This window comes from Micromonas commoda, chromosome 6, assembly GCF_000090985.2.
Source record: "Micromonas commoda chromosome 6, complete sequence".
In the NCBI taxonomy this organism is placed as follows: Eukaryota; Viridiplantae; Chlorophyta; class Mamiellophyceae; order Mamiellales; family Mamiellaceae; genus Micromonas; species Micromonas commoda.
The window spans coordinates 753,870-775,825 of record NC_013043.1 but is presented as its reverse complement, the minus strand read 5'-3'; the positions used below and the strand labels follow the sequence as shown (position 1 = coordinate 775,825).

General features: G+C 64.6%; 11 protein-coding genes across 11 annotated transcripts; 5 read left to right on the top strand and 6 right to left on the bottom strand.

Moving 5' to 3' along the window:
* Positions 1 to 806: 806 nt before the first annotated feature.
* On the bottom strand, positions 807 to 1,188 carry MICPUN_59393 (predicted protein; the record flags this gene model as incomplete). Its single annotated transcript, XM_002502857.1, has 2 exons — positions 807 to 987; positions 1,109 to 1,188. The coding sequence occupies 2 exons, from the start codon at positions 1,186 to 1,188 to the stop codon at positions 807 to 809; spliced, it is 261 nt and encodes an 86-aa protein (XP_002502903.1).
* A 144-nt stretch (positions 1,189 to 1,332) lies between these two features.
* On the bottom strand, positions 1,333 to 2,481 carry MICPUN_108462 (predicted protein). The gene has a single exon (XM_002502856.1). It carries the CDS (start codon positions 2,473 to 2,475, stop codon positions 1,384 to 1,386), a length of 1,092 nt encoding a protein of 363 aa, XP_002502902.1. The 5' UTR covers positions 2,476 to 2,481; the 3' UTR covers positions 1,333 to 1,383.
* Positions 2,482 to 3,244: 763 nt separating this feature from the next.
* On the top strand, positions 3,245 to 4,420 carry MICPUN_69490 (predicted protein; the record flags this gene model as incomplete). The annotated part of the gene is made up of 2 exons (XM_002503218.1): positions 3,245 to 3,648; positions 3,847 to 4,420. Coding segments are annotated over 2 exons (978 nt in total), but the record flags the coding sequence as incomplete, so codon positions are not given.
* An 87-nt stretch (positions 4,421 to 4,507) lies between these two features.
* MICPUN_54445 (resistance-nodulation-cell division superfamily) lies at positions 4,508 to 6,940 on the bottom strand (the record flags this gene model as incomplete). The annotated part of the gene is made up of 1 exon (XM_002502855.1): positions 4,508 to 6,940. The coding sequence occupies one exon, from the start codon at positions 6,938 to 6,940 to the stop codon at positions 4,511 to 4,513; it is 2,430 nt and encodes an 809-aa protein (XP_002502901.1). The 3' UTR covers positions 4,508 to 4,510.
* Positions 6,941 to 7,915: 975 nt separating this feature from the next.
* MICPUN_101049 (predicted protein) lies at positions 7,916 to 12,530 on the top strand (the record flags this gene model as incomplete). Its single annotated transcript, XM_002503217.1, has 2 exons — positions 7,916 to 7,976; positions 8,194 to 12,530. The coding sequence occupies 2 exons, from the start codon at positions 7,916 to 7,918 to the stop codon at positions 12,528 to 12,530; spliced, it is 4,398 nt and encodes a 1,465-aa protein (XP_002503263.1).
* Positions 12,531 to 13,203: 673 nt separating this feature from the next.
* Positions 13,204 to 13,623, top strand: MICPUN_59388 (predicted protein; the record flags this gene model as incomplete). Its single annotated transcript, XM_002503216.1, has 1 exon — positions 13,204 to 13,623. One exon carries the CDS (start codon positions 13,204 to 13,206, stop codon positions 13,621 to 13,623), a length of 420 nt encoding a protein of 139 aa, XP_002503262.1.
* Positions 13,624 to 14,180: 557 nt separating this feature from the next.
* On the top strand, positions 14,181 to 15,077 carry MICPUN_59387 (predicted protein; the record flags this gene model as incomplete). The annotated part of the gene is made up of 1 exon (XM_002503215.1): positions 14,181 to 15,077. The coding sequence occupies one exon, from the start codon at positions 14,181 to 14,183 to the stop codon at positions 15,075 to 15,077; it is 897 nt and encodes a 298-aa protein (XP_002503261.1).
* Positions 15,078 to 15,221: 144 nt separating this feature from the next.
* On the bottom strand, positions 15,222 to 16,508 carry MICPUN_59386 (major facilitator superfamily; the record flags this gene model as incomplete). Its single annotated transcript, XM_002502854.1, has 1 exon — positions 15,222 to 16,508. One exon carries the CDS (start codon positions 16,506 to 16,508, stop codon positions 15,222 to 15,224), a length of 1,287 nt encoding a protein of 428 aa, XP_002502900.1.
* A 333-nt stretch (positions 16,509 to 16,841) lies between these two features.
* Positions 16,842 to 19,250, bottom strand: MICPUN_101047 (predicted protein; the record flags this gene model as incomplete). The annotated part of the gene is made up of 2 exons (XM_002502853.1): positions 16,842 to 18,710; positions 19,176 to 19,250. The coding sequence occupies 2 exons, from the start codon at positions 19,248 to 19,250 to the stop codon at positions 16,842 to 16,844; spliced, it is 1,944 nt and encodes a 647-aa protein (XP_002502899.1).
* A 405-nt stretch (positions 19,251 to 19,655) lies between these two features.
* On the top strand, positions 19,656 to 20,175 carry MICPUN_59384 (predicted protein; the record flags this gene model as incomplete). The annotated part of the gene is made up of 3 exons (XM_002503214.1): positions 19,656 to 19,691; positions 19,836 to 19,889; positions 20,077 to 20,175. 3 exons carry the CDS (start codon positions 19,656 to 19,658, stop codon positions 20,173 to 20,175), a joined length of 189 nt encoding a protein of 62 aa, XP_002503260.1.
* A 203-nt stretch (positions 20,176 to 20,378) lies between these two features.
* On the bottom strand, positions 20,379 to 21,914 carry MICPUN_59383 (monovalent Cation:Proton antiporter-1 family; the record flags this gene model as incomplete). The annotated part of the gene is made up of 1 exon (XM_002502852.1): positions 20,379 to 21,914. One exon carries the CDS (start codon positions 21,912 to 21,914, stop codon positions 20,379 to 20,381), a length of 1,536 nt encoding a protein of 511 aa, XP_002502898.1.
* Between the last annotated feature and the right edge of the window lie 42 nt (positions 21,915 to 21,956).

The window sequence follows — 21,956 nt, the reverse complement described above, 5'->3', positions numbered from 1 at the left end:
GTCTCGCCGGCCAAGTCACCGGCCAAGTCACCGGCCAAGTCACCGGCCAAGTCGCCGGCCAAGTCACCGGCGAAATCACCGGCCAAGTCACCGGCGAAATCACCGGCAAAGTCACCGGCGAAGAAAGCGGCGGACGCGATGGTCGTGGACGAGGACGAGGAAGGCGGCGGCGTCATCGCGGGTACCACCCCCGTGCCCGTCGCCCCCCAAGCCGCGCCCCCCCCGCCGCCAACCGCCGCGAGGAGGAGGAGCAGCCGGCGGCTGTCGGAACAACAGTCCGCGACGCCCGGCGCGACGACGTCCGGGTCGATGATCTTCCCGGATGGGACCCCGAGGGCGTCGACGGCGGCGGAGCGCAAGTCGAGGCGGGCGTCGGTCGCGGCGGCGGCGGCGGAGAAACCTCCCAAGGCGGCGGCGGCGACGACGACGACGACGGCGAGGAAGAAGCAAAAGGGGTCGAAATCGACAGGCGTCTCAAACTCCGAGTCGACGCCCTCGGCGACGACGACGAGGCGAAAGTCCATCTCGCAGGCGGCGGCGCTGAAGAGGATCGACGCGACGCCCGCCGCGATCAGCGACGACGACTCCGGGCGGCGGGTCACGCGCTCGTCGGCGAGAAAGACGAGCTACGTGTTGGAGAGGCTGAAGTGACGGCGTGTGACGACGGATTGCGTTTTGTTTTCCGAGGCGCCTGCTCGGAGCTCCAAATCGGACGGCTCCCGTGACGAGACGACGAGACGACGATCTCTCCACCGCTTCCGCGTGGTGTTGTTATACCGAGACTAAGCGTGCTACTGTGGGTTCCTTCACGGCTTCCTTGTTATTTCGAGCACAGACCTCAACTCGGACCCGTACAGCGAGTATACCTGAACCTGCCTGTCGATCACGGCGAGGTCCTTCTTCGCCTTGGCCAGCGCCGCGGCCGCCTCCTCGCCCACCAGGTTGGCGTTCTTCTCGAACTCCTCCCGAACCCTGCGCTTGAAGTACCTGCGAGCGAGCGACGGGAAAGAGGGACGGACGTGAGCCCGGGACGTCGGGAGCGGGCGGATGCCGATTGTTAGGGTTAGTCCCGGGTTCGGGGTGGATCGCGCGGGGGTCGAGGACTCACTCTCGAACGTTGTAGTTTGAGAACCTCGCCGCGCTCTTCTGCATGGCGCGATATACCGCGCTGAGCTCCGCCGCCGCCATGTTGACACTCACGTTCGACCCGTCGCGCTCGCGTGCGTGGAAGTGGCCTCTTCGCGGATTTTCGTTGGCGATGACGTGCAGGCTCCAGTTCAACTGTGGGAGTTCAAGGAAACGGCAAGGCACGTGGGAGGAGGTTGTCGCGCTCGATGCTACTGTTCGCTTTTTTGCGCATTCAATTGAGATAGATCCCGACGATCACCTCTGGTAATCGTCGTCCTTGGTAACCTTCCCGAGACGCACGCTGCCCAGCGCGCTCACCTTCAGCTCGCTCTCGAGGTAGGCGCCGACGAACTTGGCCGCCTCTTGCGGGAAATCCTCCTGCGGCATGTGCCCCACGCTGCGGATGCAATCGAAGGTTGCGCGCACGTCCTCCGCCCACTTGTACATGTCCTTGTCGCCCAGATACTTGTCGTTCACGCCCCACACGATCCGCACCTTGGGCAGCCCGCGGACGGACCAAGCCTTGCTCACCGCGCTCGTGAGCGCCTTGAGATCGTTCTTGGTCACGGTCGCTTCCAGCGCGGCGCGAGCGGCTTCGCCGTCGCCGCCCGCGTAAGGAGCCTCGTACTTGGCCATGGTCTCCTCGGGGATGGCGAACTCGTTGCCAAAGTACGCCAGCTTGTAAACGTCCGCCTGCGCGCCCTTGCCCATGCCGAACGGGCGGGTGTAAACCGCGAGGGGATCGGGGAGCTTGTGCCCGGGGCCCAGCGGGGTGTTCATCACGATGACCCTGCGGAAGAGCCCTGGGTTGGCGGCGGCGAGGAGGAGCGCCGCCTGGGAGGTGATGAACCCGGAGACGACCATGTCCACCGGGTCCTCGACGTCGGCGATGCCCGCGGCGGTCATGAACGCCTCGAGCGCGGATTGGTAAGAGGCGGCAGAGTAGTCGAAACCGGAGGTGGGCTTCGACGTGGCGCCGTGCCCGGGCATGTCTGGGGCGAAGGTGGTGTAGCCCATCTTCTGGAGCTCCCTGGAGAGCTTGTTGTAGGTGAACGAGTTGAGACCCGCGCCGTGGACCATGAGCACCTTGGTGGGCTTGGCCTCGGTGCCCTCCTCGGGGACGCCGACGCGGTAGCTCCACTCCAGGCCGCCCGCGGAGACGGACTCGACGGACTGCGAGAGCACCTTCTCCATCTGCCCGGTGTTCCCGTCGAAGACCTCGTCGTAGGCGGGGGCGAAGGCGCGGACGCGGATCGCGGTGCGACGCGCGGCCTTGACGGAGACCTTGCGGGCAAGCGCGCCCCGAGAAGGGGCGACGGCCATCTTGGAAGCCATGCACGCAGCCATCGGACGTGCCGATAAGATTGAACCGGCACCCGGATCGGATAGAGCTCCTGTCTGCTCGAAACTCAGCTCTCGAACTGCGCTTTGGATCTGGGCCCACTGGAGCACCCCACTGACCGAGACACGCCCCACACCTCGCGGCACGTGACTGAGGCGACCCTGGATTCGGCGTGAAACGGGCGAGGATAGGCTCAGGGCGTTAGGGTGGCGGCGAGGATGGGACGGCAGGTGCGTCGTCCGAGGACTCCCCGCCCCGTCTCCTCGCGCTCCGCGTCAAACACAATCGGCTTTTTCAAATCGAGGCACCTCTGACGCGACCCTTTCTCCCCCTTCCCAACATACACAGAGAGGCGCACGCGGCGCGGAGGTGGCGCCCACAAAGATCGTGGGCATGATAGCCCGCCCCGGCAGCCGGGCGGCCAAGAGCAAGCCCCACAGGCGAGCCGCCGGTCACAAGCCGATGTCCAAGGAGCAGGTTGAGTTTTACCAAAAGGCTGCAGCGGAGGGGAAGCAGGTGCTCGGCCGGGGGGCGGCGAAGGCTTCCGCGCAGGCGCTCGCGGGCGACTCCTCGGGAGGCGCTCGTGGCGGCGTCGCGGGCGCGAGCGGGCGGCCGGGCAAGCCCAAGGGTAAAAAAGGGGGCGCGAAGGGTGTCGACTATACCGCGATGGTGGTGTCCGAGGCTGAGGCGCAGCTCGCTCAGCGGCTGGCCAACGGCCGCGGCGGCCGCGGTTACATCGCCATGAAGGGCAAAAACTCCAAGTCCGACGCCTCTCTGGCATCCTTGGACCTCGCGGACGAGGACACGGTTCGCGAGCTGCTCGGTCGGCTCCCCGTGGGACACGTGAACGAGCGCGCTCGGCTGAAGACGGCGCTCGAGAAGAACTTCGCCCGTTGGTGGCAGCTGCTGCAGAGCGAGTTCTCCTTGCTCCTCTACGGCTTCGGCAGCAAGAAGGAGCTCATGGAGGACTTCGCCGGCAAGATGCTGACGGACGGCGGGGTCATCGTGGTGAACGGTTACTTCCCCGGTCTCACGCCGAAGCAGATCCTGGCCGCCGCCGCCGCAGCCGTGCACCCCGGCGTCCCCTCCAGGGACCTCCACGGCACAAACACGGAGACCCTACTCGCGATGATCGCGGAGGCGACCAGCGCGCCGCACCTGCTCGCGCAGCGGACCAAGTCGGCGATCGCGGCGAAGCAACGCGGGGAGCGCGCGTCCAAGCGGGGAGGAACCAACAACCCAGGAGTCGACGGAGGAGGCGGCGGGTCCGACGCGGCTGTCGGCGAAGATAAGAACGTGTCCCTGGCGGGCGCGAAGGATCTCCCCCCTGGGGAACGAAGCTCCTCGCTCGGGCCGAACGGCGCTAAATCCGAAAGGCACCACCACCACCCGCCCAAACGGCTGTACATCGTCCTCCACAACATCGACGGGCAGCAGCTTCGTTCTCCCGAGGCTCAGGCGCTGCTCGGGGAGCTCGCGGCTATGCCCAGGGTGCACCTGGTGGCGTCGGTGGACCACGTCAACGCGCCGCTGCTGTGGTCGAAGCGAGAGGCTGCGCGGTTCAACTTTGTCTGGCAGGAGGCTACGACCTTCGCGCCGTACAAGTACGAGACCGCGCACGTGCCGCAGATGCTGGCGAGCAAGGGTGAGGAGAGGCACGTGAGGGGCGCGGTCAACGTGTTGCGTTCGCTGACCAGCAACGCGAGGGACATCTTTCGTTTACTCGCGGAGCACCAGCTGGCGAACCCGGAGTCCGGCGGGATGACCTTCCACGCGTTCTACACGCGGTGCCGCGAGCAGTTCCTCGCGACTTCCGAGACGACGCTGAAGAGCCACCTGACGGAGTTTGTCGACCACGAGCTGACGAGGACGAAGAGGGGTTCGGAAGGGGTGGACCTCGTGCACATCCCGTTCGCGGACGACGTGATCGCGCAGCTGCTCGAGCAAATCAAGGATTGAGGAGATATTCGATAGGAGTTGTCAGGAAATTATTTTTCACGAGCGTCAAGCCTATCTACACACGCGCGCGCCAACAGTTCATCAATGGCACCAAGGGAACATCTTGGCCAGCAGCCACGAGATGTCCCCGAATTTTCCGCTCGGTCCGGCGGTTATGCACAGAGCCCCAAAGAAGATCACGGCCCAAATGTAGCTCGAGATGATCGTCCAGCAGATGAGGAACGAGAACTTGACGAAAAACGTGAGGATGCAGAGGCCGAGGAAGGCACCCGCGATGATGGTGGTGATTGCGCCCGCGGTGACCGAGATGCCCATCGTGGTGAGCGCAATCCTCGTGCGGCTCACCCTGTCGACAGCGTCGTTCTCGATGTACGCGTTAGCGAGGTGCACGCAGTAATCGACGCTGAACCCGATGACGATGACCGCCGCGATTGCCTCCGTCGTGCCGAGGTCCCAGCCCATCAGACCGCCGGCGCCGATGCCAATCACCGTGGTCACGATACCCGCGATTGTCATCGTCGAGTAAAACGCGAGGATGACGTTACCGGTGGACACGGACAGGACGAAGAACACCATCGGGAAGCACACGGCGAGGCCGAGGTAGACGTTGTCCATGAGCGAGATGGAGGTGACGGACCAGAGCCAGAAGATGTTGGTGCTGGTGGCCTCCGCACCGGTGAGCTCAGCGGGGGCGCCAGTGTCAAGCGACTTGCCGAAATCCTCCCACGCCTCCTGTGCTTCGGTAAAGTCCACGGGCGCCTGGGGCATGCGGATGCTGCTGGTGGCCTCTATCAGGATGAACGTCGCGCTCGGCACCGGCGAAGCGTCGCAGTCCTTCACGTAGTACCCAACGTGCCCGGCGTAGCGAACTTTCGTGGCATCAAGCTTACTGTACTTACACATTTCCACGTTGAATGCGTCGCCGACGATCGGCGCGTTCACGGGGTGCGAGCTGGCGTACGCCCCGCCTAGGGCATTGAGGTACTTGTAAAACCCACCGACGACCGCGCCGCTGGCGTCGGTCTCGGCCAGGATGTTCCGGATCGTGACCACGGGGTCCACAAGCTTGCCGCCACTGCACGCCTTGGCGGTGCATGGGGCAGTTTTGAGGGACTCGTACGACTCCATGATGTGTTTCTGCGCCGCGGCGGTAGATGGGTCAAAGTTCGCGTCGTACGTGACCTCTCCAAGATCCGACGGGATCCAAGGATCAGTTCCCTTGGTGTTCAGGCCGTCGAGACCCCATACGAGGCTCACGTCGAGTCTCTCAGCCTTGCTTCCGCCCTTCATGACCTTCTGGCTGCCCATGTCCTGATACTGTTGGAACATGTGGGACTTGGGGAACCATTGCTCGGGCTCCTTCGGGACCTCCAGACTGACCCACAGCGCAACACCCCCAGCGAACAGGCCGGCGAACGCCGCGAGGATGACGTACTTCGCGGGCGAGTTGAGAAAGTTGAAATAGCGGACATAAAAGAACCGCTCCGTCATTCGCATGTGCTTCACGTTGTACTTATCTGCCGGGTCGGTCGACGCGGCCATGGCCTTGTCCTCGTCATCGGGTAATGCCAGACCCGGATCCTCGTACGCGGGGAGGGTGAACACCGTGAACGGGAGGACGCCCTGGATCATGGCCTTGAGCGATCCGATCCAGCCGCGGCCATGGAGGTTTCGAATGTACAAAACGGTGAGCGGCGGCAGCACCACGGCGTTGATCGCGAAGACGCAGAAGATGACCAGCGCCGAGAACACGCCGAACGACCTCAGCGGGATCAGCGGCGACAGGGCGGTGGCGCAGAAGGCGGCGGAGGTCGTGAAGGACGTGACGAAGATGGCGTGGAGCGCTCGGCGCATCGTGTGCTTGATCCTGTGCGGCAGCGTAGCGGGCTTGTTCTTGGCCCTCAGCTCGTCTATGCTCTGGTGGAAGGCGTCCATGAACACAAACACATCGTCGGCGCCGATGCCCATCACCACGAAGATGATGAGGAAGTTGATGAACTGGAAGAACGAGACCTGGAACACCACGCGGAACAAGAAAAACGCGACAAAGATGGAAGTCACAGTCATCATCATCGACGTCGCGCTGATGATGATGGATCCGGTGTGGTAGGCGACGTATGCCATGACGCCGAGGAAGGAGAGGACAGTCCAGTTGAGGTCCTTGTCGCTCAGCGTGAGCCACTCGTCCTCCTGGCCCGGGAGCGACCACCAGTATACCTTCATCCCGCCATCCGCGGTTGTCGTGACAGCCTCCGTCTGGAAGCTGCTCTTCGACCAAGTCTCCTTCATGTTGAACCGTTCCTTCAGCGCGTCGCTCGCCGCGAGTAAGAGCTCGTTTCCGGGGACGCGCTGCTCCTCGTTGCGGTCCGCGGGGTTGTTGTAACCCGCGAGGGGCATGCCGAGGAAGTAAAACGCCTGCATGTAGCGGGCGTCGGTGCTGACGCCATCCGAATTGAAACCCGCGTCGAACCAGAGCTTCGCCTTGGGTCCCTGCGTCGTGGCGAGGACCATCGAGAGCCTGGTCTTGATCCCGAGCTCGGTGTCCACGTAGTTGGCGCCGGCGCCGTCCTTGTAGGGCGTCGCCGCGTACACGGTCTGGTTGTTTGCGTCCCGGCCGATGGAGATGTTGTAGAACATGGTCAACGGGGATTGGAACCCGTTAGCGGAGCACTTGCTGGAATCCGCCACCTCCGCGACGCAGTAGGTGGCGAACCTCTTATCGGTGAAGAGTACCTTCTCGATCTCAAGCATCTCCTTCAAGATGGCGGGCTTGAGCAGGTTATCCGTTCCGCGCGCCTCGTACATGAGATGGAAGAGTTGCTCGTTCTGCGGCACCGATCTCTCTGCGAGCACGGTGAACTGCGCGGTGCGCTCCTGCACCTTCTTCAGCGCGTACGACCTCTGGACGACGGCGGAGTCCCTGCCGAGGAGCCAGTCGTAGTCCGAGTTGGGCGTCTGCTTAAAAAACGGCGCGCCGATGGCGCACATCAGGAAGATGCACGCCCACATCGAAAAGAACATCGTCCTCGGCCGCCTGTAGGAGAGCTGAGCATACCATCCGAAGGGATCCTTCAGGAACTTGGGACGCTCGTCGTCGACCGAGGGCAGCTTGTCGGCATCGATCTTCTGGTCGACATCCGCTTTGGCAGTCATCCCCTTGGGAGAATGCGTGGGGGAGACCCGCGCACTCGTCCAATGGCGACGTCATGGAAGCGAGCTTCTTACAGTTTTTCGGTCCAAACGTGTTTCGTGAAGCATCGCGTTATACCGCGTGAGAGTCCGTGAGAGGAGGGAACATTCCCTCCGCGTGAGAGTGGGCACTGTCTGCTTGTCACCTCGGAAAAAGTTTGAGGTTACGGGCCTTCAAGGGCAAGATTTTTTCAACTGTTGTTGTTGGTCCACGCTGGTCTCACGCTGGCGTCACCTGCCGGGTAATCATACGAGCGCGCGCGGTGTCTACGCGTCGCGTCTCGCGGGTCCGTCGCCATGGCGAACGGCGGTGACCAGGACCAGTGGGCCAAGCAGGCGGCCAAGGCCCTTTTCGGAGGTGAGCGCACACACGAACCTCCCGCCCCGCATCTTGCAGATCTACCTCGCGCTGAGGACCAAAACCAGTGCAGTTCGGTTGTTGTTTTTACTGCGCGTGTTCGTGTTGTGGGATCGCCCCGCGGAAGCTCGATCCACGCGCCCCTCTCGAGCCCGATTGGTCCATCGTCCCCCGATCGTTCCTGACACCTTCGATTACCCCCGAACCCCGATCCCAGGCGGCGGCTCGCGCCAACGGAGGATGTCCCTGGACGACGATGACGAACCGACAGCGAACGCCCCGGGCCGATCCAACGCCGGGCTCACCATGTCGCCCGTGAGGACCGCCGACGACGATCGGGGTCCGGGCCTGCAGGACGGCGAGGTCGTCGCTTTCGCTGTCGACGGCCTGCCCTACGTCGTCGACGTGGATAACTCTCGGGGCGGCGACGCCGTGCGCTTCGGCGTGAGCAGGCTGGACGACGCGCGCTCGATCGCCGATCCCGCCACGCACCTCACCGTGGTCAAGCAGGGCCGGTACGTCGGGTTCGCGTCCCAAATGCTGGGCGGTAAGATGCTCCAGGCGCGGCAACGCACCGCAGGGGGCAGGCTGTGCTTCTACAACCCCAACTTCGGCGTCAACGAGCAGTGGGAGACGAACGACGAGCCCGAGGAGCCCGACTGGAGCTCGTGCGAGATGAGGCTCAAGAATCGCAGGTTGCCCTCGTGCATCCTGCGCGTGGAGGTCATGCGCGTGCCCCGATCCATGCGCGATCCCGGGGACGGCTTTCACAACCCCGTGACAACGCCGCGTGGTATCCGGGCGCACCCGCTCGCCGATGCCGGCGGCGACGTCGACTCTGATTCCGAATCCGACGCTCGCTCTCGAGAGCTCGCTTTTGCAGCTCGGCAACTCCCCGACCCGACCCCGGCCCCCCACCACGCGCCTTCGATCTCCCCTGCCGGTACCTCCCCGCGGAAGCACCACGGCACCGCGGGAGTCAACCCCGCGGGAGTCAACGCGTCGCGCGCCTCGGTCGACACGGAGGTGGACCAGAGCGTGCGGCGCCTGGTGGGCTACCACGAGCTCGAGATTGTCGAGAAGAACAAGCCGGGGACGAGCTCCAGGCCGGGGTCGCCCGCGCGTCGACTTCCGCCGGAGGTGCCCGGTCGTTGGGAGGGTACCAAGGACGAGGTCCCGGTCGCGCCGGGATCCTTACGCAGCCAGCAGACGCGGAGCACGCGCGGCGGCGGCGGCTACGGCTACGGCGTCGGCGGCGGAATGACCCCCGGGGTATCGTCCGGTGGTCGGCCCCCGCCCGGACACAGGCGCGACTCCGCGGGCGAGCAGTCCCACGCGCTCAGGTCCATGTCCGGCGTGCTCATCAAGGAGTGGAGCGCGTTCGTGCTCAAGGAGGTGCGCGCCAGGAAGGAGGTGGAGCGACAGATGCTGGAGCTCAGGGACGAGATGCGGGGCATGGCGGATGGGTTTCGCGCCGAGATTGGCGAGACCCGAGCGGGGTGGATCTCCGACGCGCAGTTTTACGGCGCCAAGGTTCGGGAAGCGTACGAGTCCCAGGCTGCGCAGCGCGAGAAGGTGATGCAGATGGCGGCGAGGACGTTCTTCCAGCGGTGGCTCACCAAGGCTTGGCGCAAGTGGGTGCAGGTGACGGAGGATCGGCGGAGAAGGCGAACCGCGGCGAATCGAGCGATGCGAAGGATGTACTACGCACGGCTGGCCGCGCCCTTCGCAACCTGGCGCGAATACGCCAAGAAAATCGCGCGCATGCGACGCGCGCTACTCCTCTTCGACGACAGGCGCGGCGCTCGCACGGCCGTGTCGACCCTGCGCGCGTGGAAGCACAGGAGCGTGTTCATGAAGCAGCGCCGGCGCCTCGCTCACCAGATGCGAGTGGACCGCGTCAAGTCCTGCGCCAGACGCGCTCTCATCACCTGGCGCATGCGCTCCGAGGTTGGGGGCAAGAGCCACGAGCACGTCATGCGCTGTATCGCGACGCGTGCGGTGACTCGCATGAAGATGCGGTGCGTCTCGAACGCTTTCGACGCGTGGGCGTTTCATTGGAGGGAGCAGCGGCGGCTCAAGGCGGCGGCGGAGCGGGTCATCGCGCGGTGGACCAGAGCCGCCGTCGCGGACACGTTTTACTCGTGGGTGCAGGTGGCCAAGGGGAAGCAGCGGCGGCGCGATAAGCTCTCCGCGCTGGTCCTCCGCGTCCTCGGGCGCCAGCTTCACTCGTCGTTCATGCAGTGGCTCCAGACGGTGCGCAAGGCGAAGAGGGATCGACACGTCGTCGGCGTCATCGGCCGCCGGCTCAACCGCGACGCGCTCTCGAGGGCGTTCACGGGGTGGTGCCAGATCAGCGGCGCGCAGCGCTCCCATCGCAACCGCGTCCTCGCGTTCACGCGCAGGACGCTCACGCGTTGGGCGGCGCAGAGCGCCACCATGGCGTTTGAGCGCTGGCGCCATCAGTCGACGACGATGCGCGTCACCAGGGTCAAGGCTGAGCGGCTGGTTCGAACGTGGCGCTACCGCGACGTCGCCAACGCGTTCGAAGTTTGGCAGACGCACACGCTCGCCATGCTCGCCGCGAGGGACAGCGCCGTGCTGTTCGCCGTGAGGCTGATGCGCGGGTCCGCCTACAAGGCTCTCAACGGATGGCGCGACGCCGTGCGCGAGCGGCGACGAATGAGGAAAAAGTGCGACAAGCTCCTCCGCGGGTGGCTCAACCGAAACCTCTCCTCCGCGTTCCGGGGCTGGCACGCGACGGTCGTGCGATTCAAGGTGCACCGCGCGCGCGTGCGCTCGTTCGTCTGGCGCATGCGCTACGCCGACGCGACCCGATCGTTCCGGGGCTGGCGAGATACCACCGCGCTGCTGCTCCGCCAGCGATCCGTCGTTGCCAACATCCACGGGATGTGGACCCACAAGACTTTGGCCGCCGCCTTTCGATCATGGAGCCAAACCGCGCGCCAGAGCAAGGACAAGCTGGCGCGCGCCAAGAAGATCGTCGCGCGCATGCGTTCGATGAAGCAATCCATCGCGTTTGTCGCGTGGAGGGACGCGGTTGAGCGACTGGCAAAGGACCGCGCCGTGGCGAACAAAATCGTGCGGCGGATGATGATGGTGAAGATCACCGCCTCCTGGTACAAGTGGATCGATTGGATCGCGGATCGCCGCGAGTGGCGCGCGAAGGAGGCGCGCGCGGTGCGGTTCGCGACGCGACGCGCGCGGGACAGGGTGGAGGCGATTTGGGAGGCTTGGTTCACGGAGGTGAAGCGGCTGGTCGTCTACCGCCGCCGCGCCACCAAGGTTGTCGCCCGCATCAGGAATTCCGTGATGACCAGGTCCCTCAACAAGTGGCTGGACGCTACGAACGAAATCAGGCGCATGCGTTGGATCGAGCAGAAGGGCGCGGCGCACTTCGCCAAGGTTCTCGGCAGCAGGATAATGCGCGCGTGGCGATCGCAATCCTTCGTGTTGGCTCGCAAGACGGCGACGGCGAAGAAGGCGGCTCGAAAGATGGACGTCCTTCGCACGAGACACTGGTGGAAGATATGGCTGTCGCACGTCGCCGATAACCTGCACCTCGCCGCCGCGATGCGACGCGCGGTCAAGTCGTGGACCAAAGGGCAGCTCGGCCAGGCGTGGCGCAAGTGGCTGTCGCACATTGACCGAGCTCGGGTCGCCATGCGACTGGCGCGTCATCAGCACCAGATGCGCCAGGCGGTGTACCGCGAGAAGTCATCGCGAGTGCACTTTACGCTGTGGAAGGAGTGGTGCAGGGAGTACCGCCGGCTCGCGAACCTGGTGCAGAAGGCTTACGTCAAGTCGCAGCGCCTGTACAAGCAGAGCGTGTTCAACCAGTGGCGCGAGTTTTTGGCCGAGATTGACAGGCGCAAGGAGACGGTGTCCCGCGCGGTGACGTCCAAGCGGCTGCTCACGTCGTGGTTCCTGGACTGGTACTGGCAGGCGTTCGAGGGCGACATCAGCAGCGCGCTCGGTCTCATCACCGGGAACACCGACGCCGTCATCGAGCAGGTGTACGGCGAGGACAGGCGCGTGGATCGCGGGGTGTTCCAGGAGTGGCAGCGGCTCGGATCGAGCCTCGACGCGCTCGCGCAACCGCTGGAGCGCGACGCGAACGTCAAGGTTGCCGCGGCCAAGTTCACGGACAAGATCAGGAGGGCGAGCGTGGACAGGAGGGGGAGCATCGACGGCGCCTCGCTCTCGTCGGCTCTCTCCGACGACGGCAGTCGCGGCGGTTTCGACTCTCCGGGAGCGGGCGCCGACGAGAGCTTCAGGAGCGCCGACGCCGGGGACTCGTCGTTCGCGACTCCCGGCGGGGGATCCGCGGTGTCCTCGCCCGGGTTCACGGGCGGCAAGAGGTTGGGCGGCAGCATCCTTGGGGGCGGCGGCGGTGCGACTGGCACTCCCGGGAGCGTGAAGTCTAACAAGGAACGGGCACTGGATAGGCTCCTCGACAGCGACAGCGACGGCGAGGAATACACCCAGTCGCGACGGGCGTTCGCGAACGCCGTAAGTGTCGACTCAGACTGACGATGATACGGGGATCAGGGCGGGGATCCAATGAGATGACTGACTCAATGATGAGTTTCAATCGTGCCACTGCAACTTGTGTGGACTCGTTTTCTTACAACAACTTTTCTAAACTTACAACAACGTTCTCGTCGGTGCAGCAGTTGGGTCCTTAACAGAACAAGAAGCCTGAGTAATGGATCACGAGGAGGTCCCAGTCAATGACGCCACCCGAAAGACGAGTGTACAAAACAAAACTTCACTGAACGAAGCCTTTCGAGGTTTGAAACAACTCGACGCGGGATATCCGAAACCAAAACGAATCGCGTCCGGGCATTCAATCTGGTCATGTCGAGAGGATCGGTGTCCACGGGGTCTAATCCGGGAATAATGGTAGGTCGGCATCGCTCGGGGTCTAATCCGGCGGATACAAAACACGGACCAAGTAATGTCGTCTTTTCCTCTCGACCAAAAGACCCAAATGCACAGACAAAACGAGAGTCAAATACGACGTGACAGAAAAAGTGTGGACTCTTTCAGATCTAGTTCTGGAGGCGACCTAGGGATAGAAATGGCGGCTCACCAGTGCTCTTGACGACTTTTAACTTGCGCTTCTACACTTTATCCTTCGAATGCTGGGTGAAGTCTTCATGGATGATGATGTCGAGTGGGACCTCCGGAGGCCTTTTCATCGATGCCTCTCATGGTCGCTGCCACCAGTGTTTCATTGAAGCGTTGGAGTGGAGGTGAGACGCTTGTCTCTGCGCAATACACGCACGAGTCGCACGAAGCGAGCGGGTCGGGCTTGACACAATACCTGGCCACGGCGCTATTCGGTCCGAAGGCCCCCGCCCCACGGTCTCCGTGTTACTCGCGCGCGTGCACTGTGCCGCAGAACATGCTGCTGCGCCCCACCGCTGAAAATCGAGTGAAAGCCCTAACAACGTGCTCCAGTTTCTCGTCGATTTGTAGACTGCTTCACGGTTGGCTTTTCTGCGGAGATTTCTCTGACTCAAGAAACACCAGTCTGTTTCGGTGTCGATTCGACCGCCACGGAAGGTTTCGGCAACCCGCCCAGCTCGACCTCGCTCTCGTTGGTCGATTTGCGCGATGAAAGTTCTCGGCCGCGGAAACGCCGGAAAAAAGACATGGACAGTGACAAAACTCTTTTCGGGAGGAGGGATCGATACAGCCCGGCGGTTCGCGAACGCTGCGCCATTTCACGCGGCGCACCCCCTGGTCGACGAATCGATTGGGCGAGGGAATAGCGCGACCGAACGAGGCACCGCGGGGGGTTGAGCCGCGTGGTCGTCAGGAGCGCGCGTCCTCACTCGTCGGGCGTTTTTATTTCAGCCGCGAAGGGCCAACCAGATAACGAACTGCGCGCGGAAGCATGGTTTTCGATACGCTGTCGTCGCTGTTCGGCAGCGTTCCCTCGGACGTAGTAGTCGATTCGATCAGCAGTGGCATACCATCCAAGCTGCTCGGTACGTCGCTCGCTTATTCACGCCGCATCCCGCTCCTCCGCGTGCATCTGTTACCCTCGTGCCCATTCCCGATGCGTCTTTACTTTACTTGCCCATCACCAGCTTACTCGCTGACAACTCCGATTACCCCGACGTCACGACAGCCGACGCGGGCGTGTTCGCCACCGCCAACAGTTTCGCGGCGATGGCGCTGAACCGTGGCAAGGTCAAGAACTTCGTGCTGGGGACCAGGAAGATATACAAGGGCTGGGCGCACGGCTACCTGGGAGCGGTGAGATCCGTTCGCCGCGAGATGGTTCGCACCGTCGCGGCCGGGGTCAAGTCGACCCTCGGCCCGTCCGCGGTGTACGCGTGCTCCATGCAGGTGGCGACGAGCGCGATGGGTCTGCCGAGCCTGGTGTCCGTCGGCGCCGCGAACGTCGCGACGCCGGTCATAGTCTCGAAGCTCGGGGGTCGACTGCGGAGACTCTCCGCGCATCAAGTCGCGGCTCGAGCCGTGCCAATCGCCGCGCACTACCTCATCGAGTGGGACCTGTACGATAAGATCAAGAGACGGATGGACGGGAGCGAGGGTGCGATCGCGTCGTTGCACCCGTGGGTCCCCACCGCGCACGGGCGCGTGACCAACGCGGTGCACGGCGCCGTCTCCGGCGGAGTGTGCGCCTTCGGCGCCACCGCGCTCACCGCCGTCGCGCTGTCCCCGTATTACGGCCGGAGGCTCATCTCCCGCGCGGTGAGGTGCGCGGACGTGCCCACCGCCGCCAGGCTCGGAACCGCGGCGCTGCGCGTGACGCGCATACGCCTCGCGGATTCGCTTCAGCAGGGCGTGGTCTGGTTCGCTACGTACGAGGCGATGCGAGCGGCGACGGCAAAGTTGGAGGGATCAGCGGGAGAAGAGGAGGGATCGGTGGGAGTTCCGGCGAGGATGTCGAGGACGGCGAGGGGGGTGCTGTCCCCGGCGAGGCTGCACACGGCGTACGGGGTGCACCTGCGAACGTCGAGGGAGAGGCGGGCCCTGTCGATGGCTCGAAGGCAGCCGGCGCGGCCGCACCAGCGACGCGCCCTCGCAGCCGCGTGCTGACGAGAGAAACGAGAGACGACTGAACAAGTCGACCGTGTCCGAGTGGAGTTCAACGAACGGTGTTGACAACACGAACTAACCTACCGCGCGAGTAGTCTACGAATGTATCGCCGTGGGGAATACTGAAGAATCGCCTAAGTCTTTCTACGCAAACATGACGCGTCCTCTTGCCGAAAGGTTCCAAACAACTCCGCTCGAGGCGTACACGAGCGCAGTCACCAAAAACACCAGCCTGAATCCACCCGTCGTCTCCACCACGTACCCGACGAACAAGTTCGCCACTATCCCCGCGATGACCCCCAACGTGTTGGTCATTCCCAAGAATGACCCAGCCCTGGACGGGAGCACGTCCTGCAGGTATGAGTGGTATCCCGCTATGCTCACAGCCTGCGTGCCCAGCATCACCGCCAGTAAGAAAACCGCCACCACCGGCGACCTGGCCGCGGGCAACAGCATCAACGCCGTCGCGGGCCCGACCGTCGCGATGTTCATCATCAACCGCCGAACCTTCCACCGCTCCCACCCCCTGGCGACCAGGATATCGGCAATCTGGCCGCTCGAGAATGAGCACGCGGCGGTGAGGAACCACGGCAGCGCCGACGCGAGCCCGCTGCCGCCCAACGAGAACCCCAGCTCCTTGGCGAGGTAGACGGGGAGCCACGACTGGAGGATGAAGAATCCCCAGTTGATGCACACGTGGCACCACGCCAGCGCGCCGAGCTGCGGATACATCCACCCCGGCAGCGAGAGCCAACCGCCGGGGCGCCCGTCGTCGCCCTCGCGTTCCGACCCGCGCGACGAACTTTGACGAACTTTGCCCTTTTTCGCCGACTCGGGCACGGTGGCGAGCCCGATCGCCGACCACGCCACGCCCACCGCCCCGAACGCCAGGAACACCGCCTTCCACCCCACGGTCTGGATGAGGCTACCCGCCAACAGTAGCCCAAACGCGCTGCCGCAGTTGAAGAACGTGAAGATGAGGCTGAGGCTAGAGCTCCGTCTCTCCGCGGGCACGGACAACGCGACCGCCGCCGCGGACGCGGGCATCACGCAACCCGACGCCGCGCCGAAGAGCACGCGAGCGGCGACGATGACGGCGACGGGGGTGGGAGTGAGCGTCGCGGCGGGGATCATCGCGACGCCCACGGACCACAGACCCAGACCCGCGAGCAGGACTTTGGCTCCTCCGAACCTGTCCGCGGCGACGCCGCCGAGGATTTGCGTCACGCCGTAGCCCCAGAAGAACGCCGACTGGAGGAGGCCGACGGTGGACATCGACAGCGAGAGATCGCGCGCGATGGCCAGCGAGCCGAGGGAGAAGATCGTTCTATCCGCGGACGCCAGGAGCATCGTCACGGCGCACAGGAGGACGACGCGCCTGGCGTCGGGGCTCAATCGCGCGGTGGATTTGATCGGTGCGGCGTCGTTCATCTCGTCGGGCGCGGCAGCGGACGCGGCGAAGGCGTAGACGACGACGGACGGGCGCGAACCGCGGGAATACGCGCGCGCTCGCCGAGGGAACGTGCGAGCCTCGGACGAGACGAGCGCTGACGCACGCGGAGAGGAGGACGCGATGGGTCTGGAGCGCGTGCGCGGCGACGACGAGGAGCGTGACGTCGATACCGATACAGACGTCGCGTGAAGGGCCGACACGGCGCCGGTCATCATCGCCACGGCGTCGCGGAGGAGTGCTGAAAGCGCGTTTGCGTTTTTCTTCCAAGATATCTTTGCACCACAAGGCCTAAGCTGTTAGATACACTTTTCTCAGAGCAGCGAGCCGCCGCCCTGCGCCCCGCCATCGTTCTTGGGGGAGGTCTTACCGAACTGCGGGGGCGTGAACTGCATGCCCATCTGCTGCATGCCGGGTTGCATTTGGGACGCTGCGTACCGCTGCTGCATCATGCCCGGTTGCATCGCCATACCGGGTTGCATCCCCATACCGGGCTGCATCCCCATACCGGGTTGCATCCCCATACCGGGTTGCATCCCCATACCGGGTTGCATTGCCATACCGGGTTGCATCCCCATACCGGGCTGCATTGCCATACCGGGCTGCATCCCCATACCGGGCTGCATCCCCATACCCATGCCCATCCCCGGCTGCTGCATGCCCATCCCCATCGCCATTCCGGGTTGCTGCATCATCCCCGGCTGCTGCATCCCCATCCCCATGCCACCCATCTGCTGGGGCGGCGAACGCGTACCTTGCGCGTACAACGAGTCCAGGTCCACCGCGGGTTTGGGCTGCTCCGGCGCGCCGAACGGGTCGGAGCCGAACGGGTTCACGCTGGGCGGACCCTGCGGCGCCCCGCCCGCCCCAGCCGCGGGGGGCGGGATGGGCGCAGCCGCCGCGGCGCTCGTCCCAAAGGGGTCGAAATCAACCTGGGGCGGGGACGCCGACGCCGACGCCGCCGCCACCGCCGCAGGCGGGGAGGCGCTGAAGATATCGCCCGGGGGCGCCGCCGCCGTCGGCGAAGGCGTCTGCTGCGCCGCGCTGCCCCCCGTGAATCCCGCGCTGCCCCCGGTGAATCCCGCGCTTCCTCCGGTGAATCCCGCGCTACCCCCCGTGAATCCCGCGCCTCCGTTCGCCCCGAAGGTGTCACCGCTGCCGAACGCGTCGAAGGTGGCCGCTGCGGGCGCCTGTTGCGAAGGGCTCGGAGTGTTGAGGCTCATCCCGCCGAGGAGGTCCGACATGGGGTCGACGGGGGCGGGCGGCGGCGGCGCCGGCGCGGGGGCGGCGGCGCGCGGCGGGGACGGCGCCGGTCCCTTCCCTTCCGCCGGAGCGTTCTTGACGTACTCCTCCATGGTCTGCAGGAAGGATCCGGGCGGGTTCTCGACCGCGGGAAACTTCTCGGATCGAAACGCGAGCCAATTTTCCTCGGCGTTGCGGTACATTCGGGATAAGTCGTCACCCTGCGTGGTCGCCTTCTTGTACATCTCGAGCGCCTTTGCCGCGTGATGCTTGTTCATGTCGAAGAACAGGTCGATGAGCCTGATTACTCCGTCGTTGCACATGTGGTACCACTTGAACGAGTCCTTGAACAGGAGCCTGGTGGCGGCGATGACCACCTCGTTGGCTGTGAGAGATTCGTTGATGGCCTCGCAGTCGATTATCCGCCGCATCAAGAGCTGCGCCTTGGGGAGCTTGCGAACGAGCTCATCCGCGGGGAGGGACCGCATCTGGGTCGCGTCGCCCTGCGGGTTCTTATTGATGCGCGCAAAATCGGAGAAATCCTCCCAGTTTGAGACGAACTCGTCGAGGTAAGACGCGTAGGTGCGGCACCATCCGCTCACCTCCATGTTGGCCTCGTCCTTCCACGCGCGGATGGAGAAGAGGCATTTGAGGGTCGAGTCCGTGTTCCGGTCCTCCACGACCCACTTGTGCATCTTCATGATCTGCGTGCGGAACTCCTCGCCGCTGTCCAGCAGGAGACGGTGGAGCAAGACGTGCGTCTTCAGCATCTGGGTCACGCGCTTGCAGTCGGTAACCTGATGGTTCAGATAGTTGACCAGGAAGGTCACGTCGGCTACCGATGCGCCTGATCGGACAACCTCGAGCAGGGTCTGCACGTGCTTCTCCTTGGGGGAGACGACATCATCGTTGGTCGCCTTCTCGACCGCGACGGCGATGTGCTGTTGTGCGTGGGGGAGGTTAATCGGGACGGTCCGTCAGTCCAGGGGTGGTTAAGATTTCGACCCGCGGCGGGTTGATTACGCTCCGCTAGGATTTCACGAGGGCGTGTGCCGGGGGACTTCTCCGGGCGAGTTGCACGAGGTTCCCACTGAGGGCACGCGAGTCGCGTGGCATCGGCCCGATGATCTGGACATATTCCACCGGCGTCGATCCTCGCCGGGATCACTCGCTCGATCCGCGCGGGGAATTGCGCGCTCCCCCGCCCGCGCCTCAAACCGGCGGTTCAAAAAACCCAGAGCCGCAGACAGTTGCCCGCGCGAAATGCGGGAGGTTGGGGGGCGCACCTTGAACTCCTTCGGGGCGGTCTGAGCGACGTAAGCAGCCTGGTGCGAGGAAGAGTGGGTAAGGTATCAGCGCGCCCGTCTGGAGTCTGCGTGAAGGGTTAAGCTCAGAGCTCGGCGTACCTTGGCGTGGCTCAAGACGCTCGTGGTGTTCTCGCCCTTTGCATACTTTGAGAGCCTGGCCAATGTTGAGGCCATGGTGCTCGCCACAAGCCCAGAACCCTGGGTTGACCGCCTGGGGGAGGCAGAAGACGATTCCGCCCGAAGCCTCGGACGCTGAAGGTTTCGCGCGACTCCACGCGTGACGCGCGCTGGGCGCAATGCGGGTCGAACCCTGAAAGACGCGCATGATAGGACCGGTTGTCGTCTCGAGGTGGTTCGACAGTCCAAATTAGGAACTTTCTCTGACCAAATGCCCATACGATCTTGAAAACCCGGCGCGTATAACGCTACCTGGTCGACTCGAGAAAACCAACGAGGATCGCCTGAAGATTTTTTCGAGGGCGCCGAGATCGGCATGTGCCTGCTGCCCGTAGCTCGGAGAGGTGCACTGTGTCGGTGCGCTCCGCGGAGGCACGTGCTTACGGCTAAACTCCGAACGCCATGGTGTTCGAAGCGTTCTACAAGACGTTCATGTCGGTGAGTACACCCGCGGTTGCACCCCCGACCCCTGCATGTCACCCGCGCGAGGAGACACGACCCGCGGGGTCCCGCACCCGCGCGCGACGGATGACTCGAACGATCACCTGACCACGCCCCATCTCTCCCTCTCCTCCACCGCAGCGCTCCAGCGTCTACGTGGGTGTCGTCATCGCGGGTGCTCTCGTCGGCGAGAAGGTACGTTGCGCGCCACCGCCGCGCCCCCGAACCCTCCGAGAACCTTCGCCGTCGCGCGATCGACCCGTTCGGGCGCGCGACCCCCGGATTTAGGGCTTTTTTTCTCATCCACGCCACGCGCCGCGAACGACCGACGCCGTACGAGGAATCACGTCTCTGACGACACCTCCTCGATTGATTCCCACAGGTCGTGAACAACGGTTTCGACGCGCTCTGGGAGTCCCGCAACAAGGGCAAGCTGTACAAGGACATCGTGGGCAACTTCCCCCCGATGGAGGAGGAGTAACGAGCGACGTGCGAGCGCGAGAGTCGCGACGCGGAGTAGCCGCGGCGCCTCTCGCCCCGTTGTAATCTGTAATCTGATTTGTGAAGCACCGCGAGGGACATCTCACTTCCCCTGTTGGCGGTGGCGAGGGTGCTGCGTACCCCCTCTCGCTACGGCTATCGTCCTCGCGTGACTAAGGGTAGACGGGCATTGAATTCCCCGGCTCAAGCCTCCGACGCGACGGGTACCTCGAGCGTTTTATCGAGCTCCGAAGTCGCCGCCCGGTTGGGCGTCGGCCCGGGATCCACGCCGCTCTCTCCGACGCTCACGATGGCCGCTCGGAACATGGGCGGACCCACGAGTTGGTTCATCACGATCGTCGCCACCATCAGCGCGCCGAACTCGTCTCCCCACTGCGGAAACCTCGCGGCGGCGGTCCTGACCAAACCCAACGCCACCCCGGCCTGGGTCACGTATCCCATCCACGCCACATTCTTGTGACTCTCCGGCGCCCCGATGGCGTCACATCCGATCCTCGCCGCGTGGTACAGCGCGAGCAGCCTGGCACCCACCAAGAGCGTCGCGACGACGGACGACTTGTACACGGACGTCAGGTGCACGCCGACGCCGGCTAGCGTGAAGAAGACGACGTTGACGAGCGGCATCGACGCCCTCAGCACCGAGTCGAGCCTCTCCCGTTCCTCCTCGCCGGTGACGTGCTGCCTGTTCGCCGCGAGCGCCCCGGCGACGACGCACAGCAGTAAGGGCTCCAGACCCAACGCTTTGGCCGCCCAGAAGCTGGACGCGGACAGCGCCAGCGTCTGGACGCATCGAACCGCCCTCGCGAGCGCCGGTCGGTTCGCGAGCGTTCGAAGCCGCGGGGGTTTGAGACACTGACCGAGCGCGAACCCCGCGACGACCCCGAGCCCGACGGACGTCGCGACGCTGAAGACGGGGTGCATGAACGCGACGAGCGCGGCGACCGCCGTCGACGAAACCCCCCCTTCTTCTCCCCCGAGCCCGCCCCCCGCCCCGCTCCCCTCCCCCGAGCCCGCTCCGCCCCCGACGGCCGAAAAGTCCAGCCGCGCCGCGGCGACGAGCTCCAGGTTCACGGCGAACATCACCACCACCAGCACGTCCTTCACGACCGTCACCGACATCACGAGCGAGCAGAACGGTCCCCGGCCTTCCATCTCCCTGAGCACCGCGATGGCGGACGCCGGCGACCTCGCGACGGAAAGCGTCGCCGCGAGCGAGCCAACCGCGACGACGTGCACGACGGATAGCCCGTCGAGGAAGTCCAGGTTGGACGACGGCGCGACGACGCAGAACGTGACGAAGACGAACGCCCAGGAGAACGCGGTGATGGCGGCGGTCATGATCAGCGTGGGCTTGGGCGAGCGTCGCAGGTCCGCGAGGTGGAGCTCGGAACCGGCGGCGACGCCGATGACTGCGAGGCAGAGGTTATCGAGCCCCGCGAGCCTCCGCGTGGCGCCGCGGCCCAGGATGCCGAGGACGTGCGAGCCACATACCACACCGGTGACGAGGTAGCCGCTGATGCGCGGGAGCCTGGCCTTGGCGAACGCCTTGCCGACGTAATAGGCGAGCACCAGCACGAACGGCGTCCTCGTGAGAATCTCAACCAGCTCCGCCCCGAGTGCTCGTTGCGGGTCGTCGTACCAGTGCGTCGGTGAGGGTATCGAGGCGGTGGACGCGCCGTCGTCCAACATTGTGCTCATCTTCACCCCGGTCTCGTCCATGCCGCCCTGAAGTGCCCACCCTTACCTGCGCCCCACGCTCTG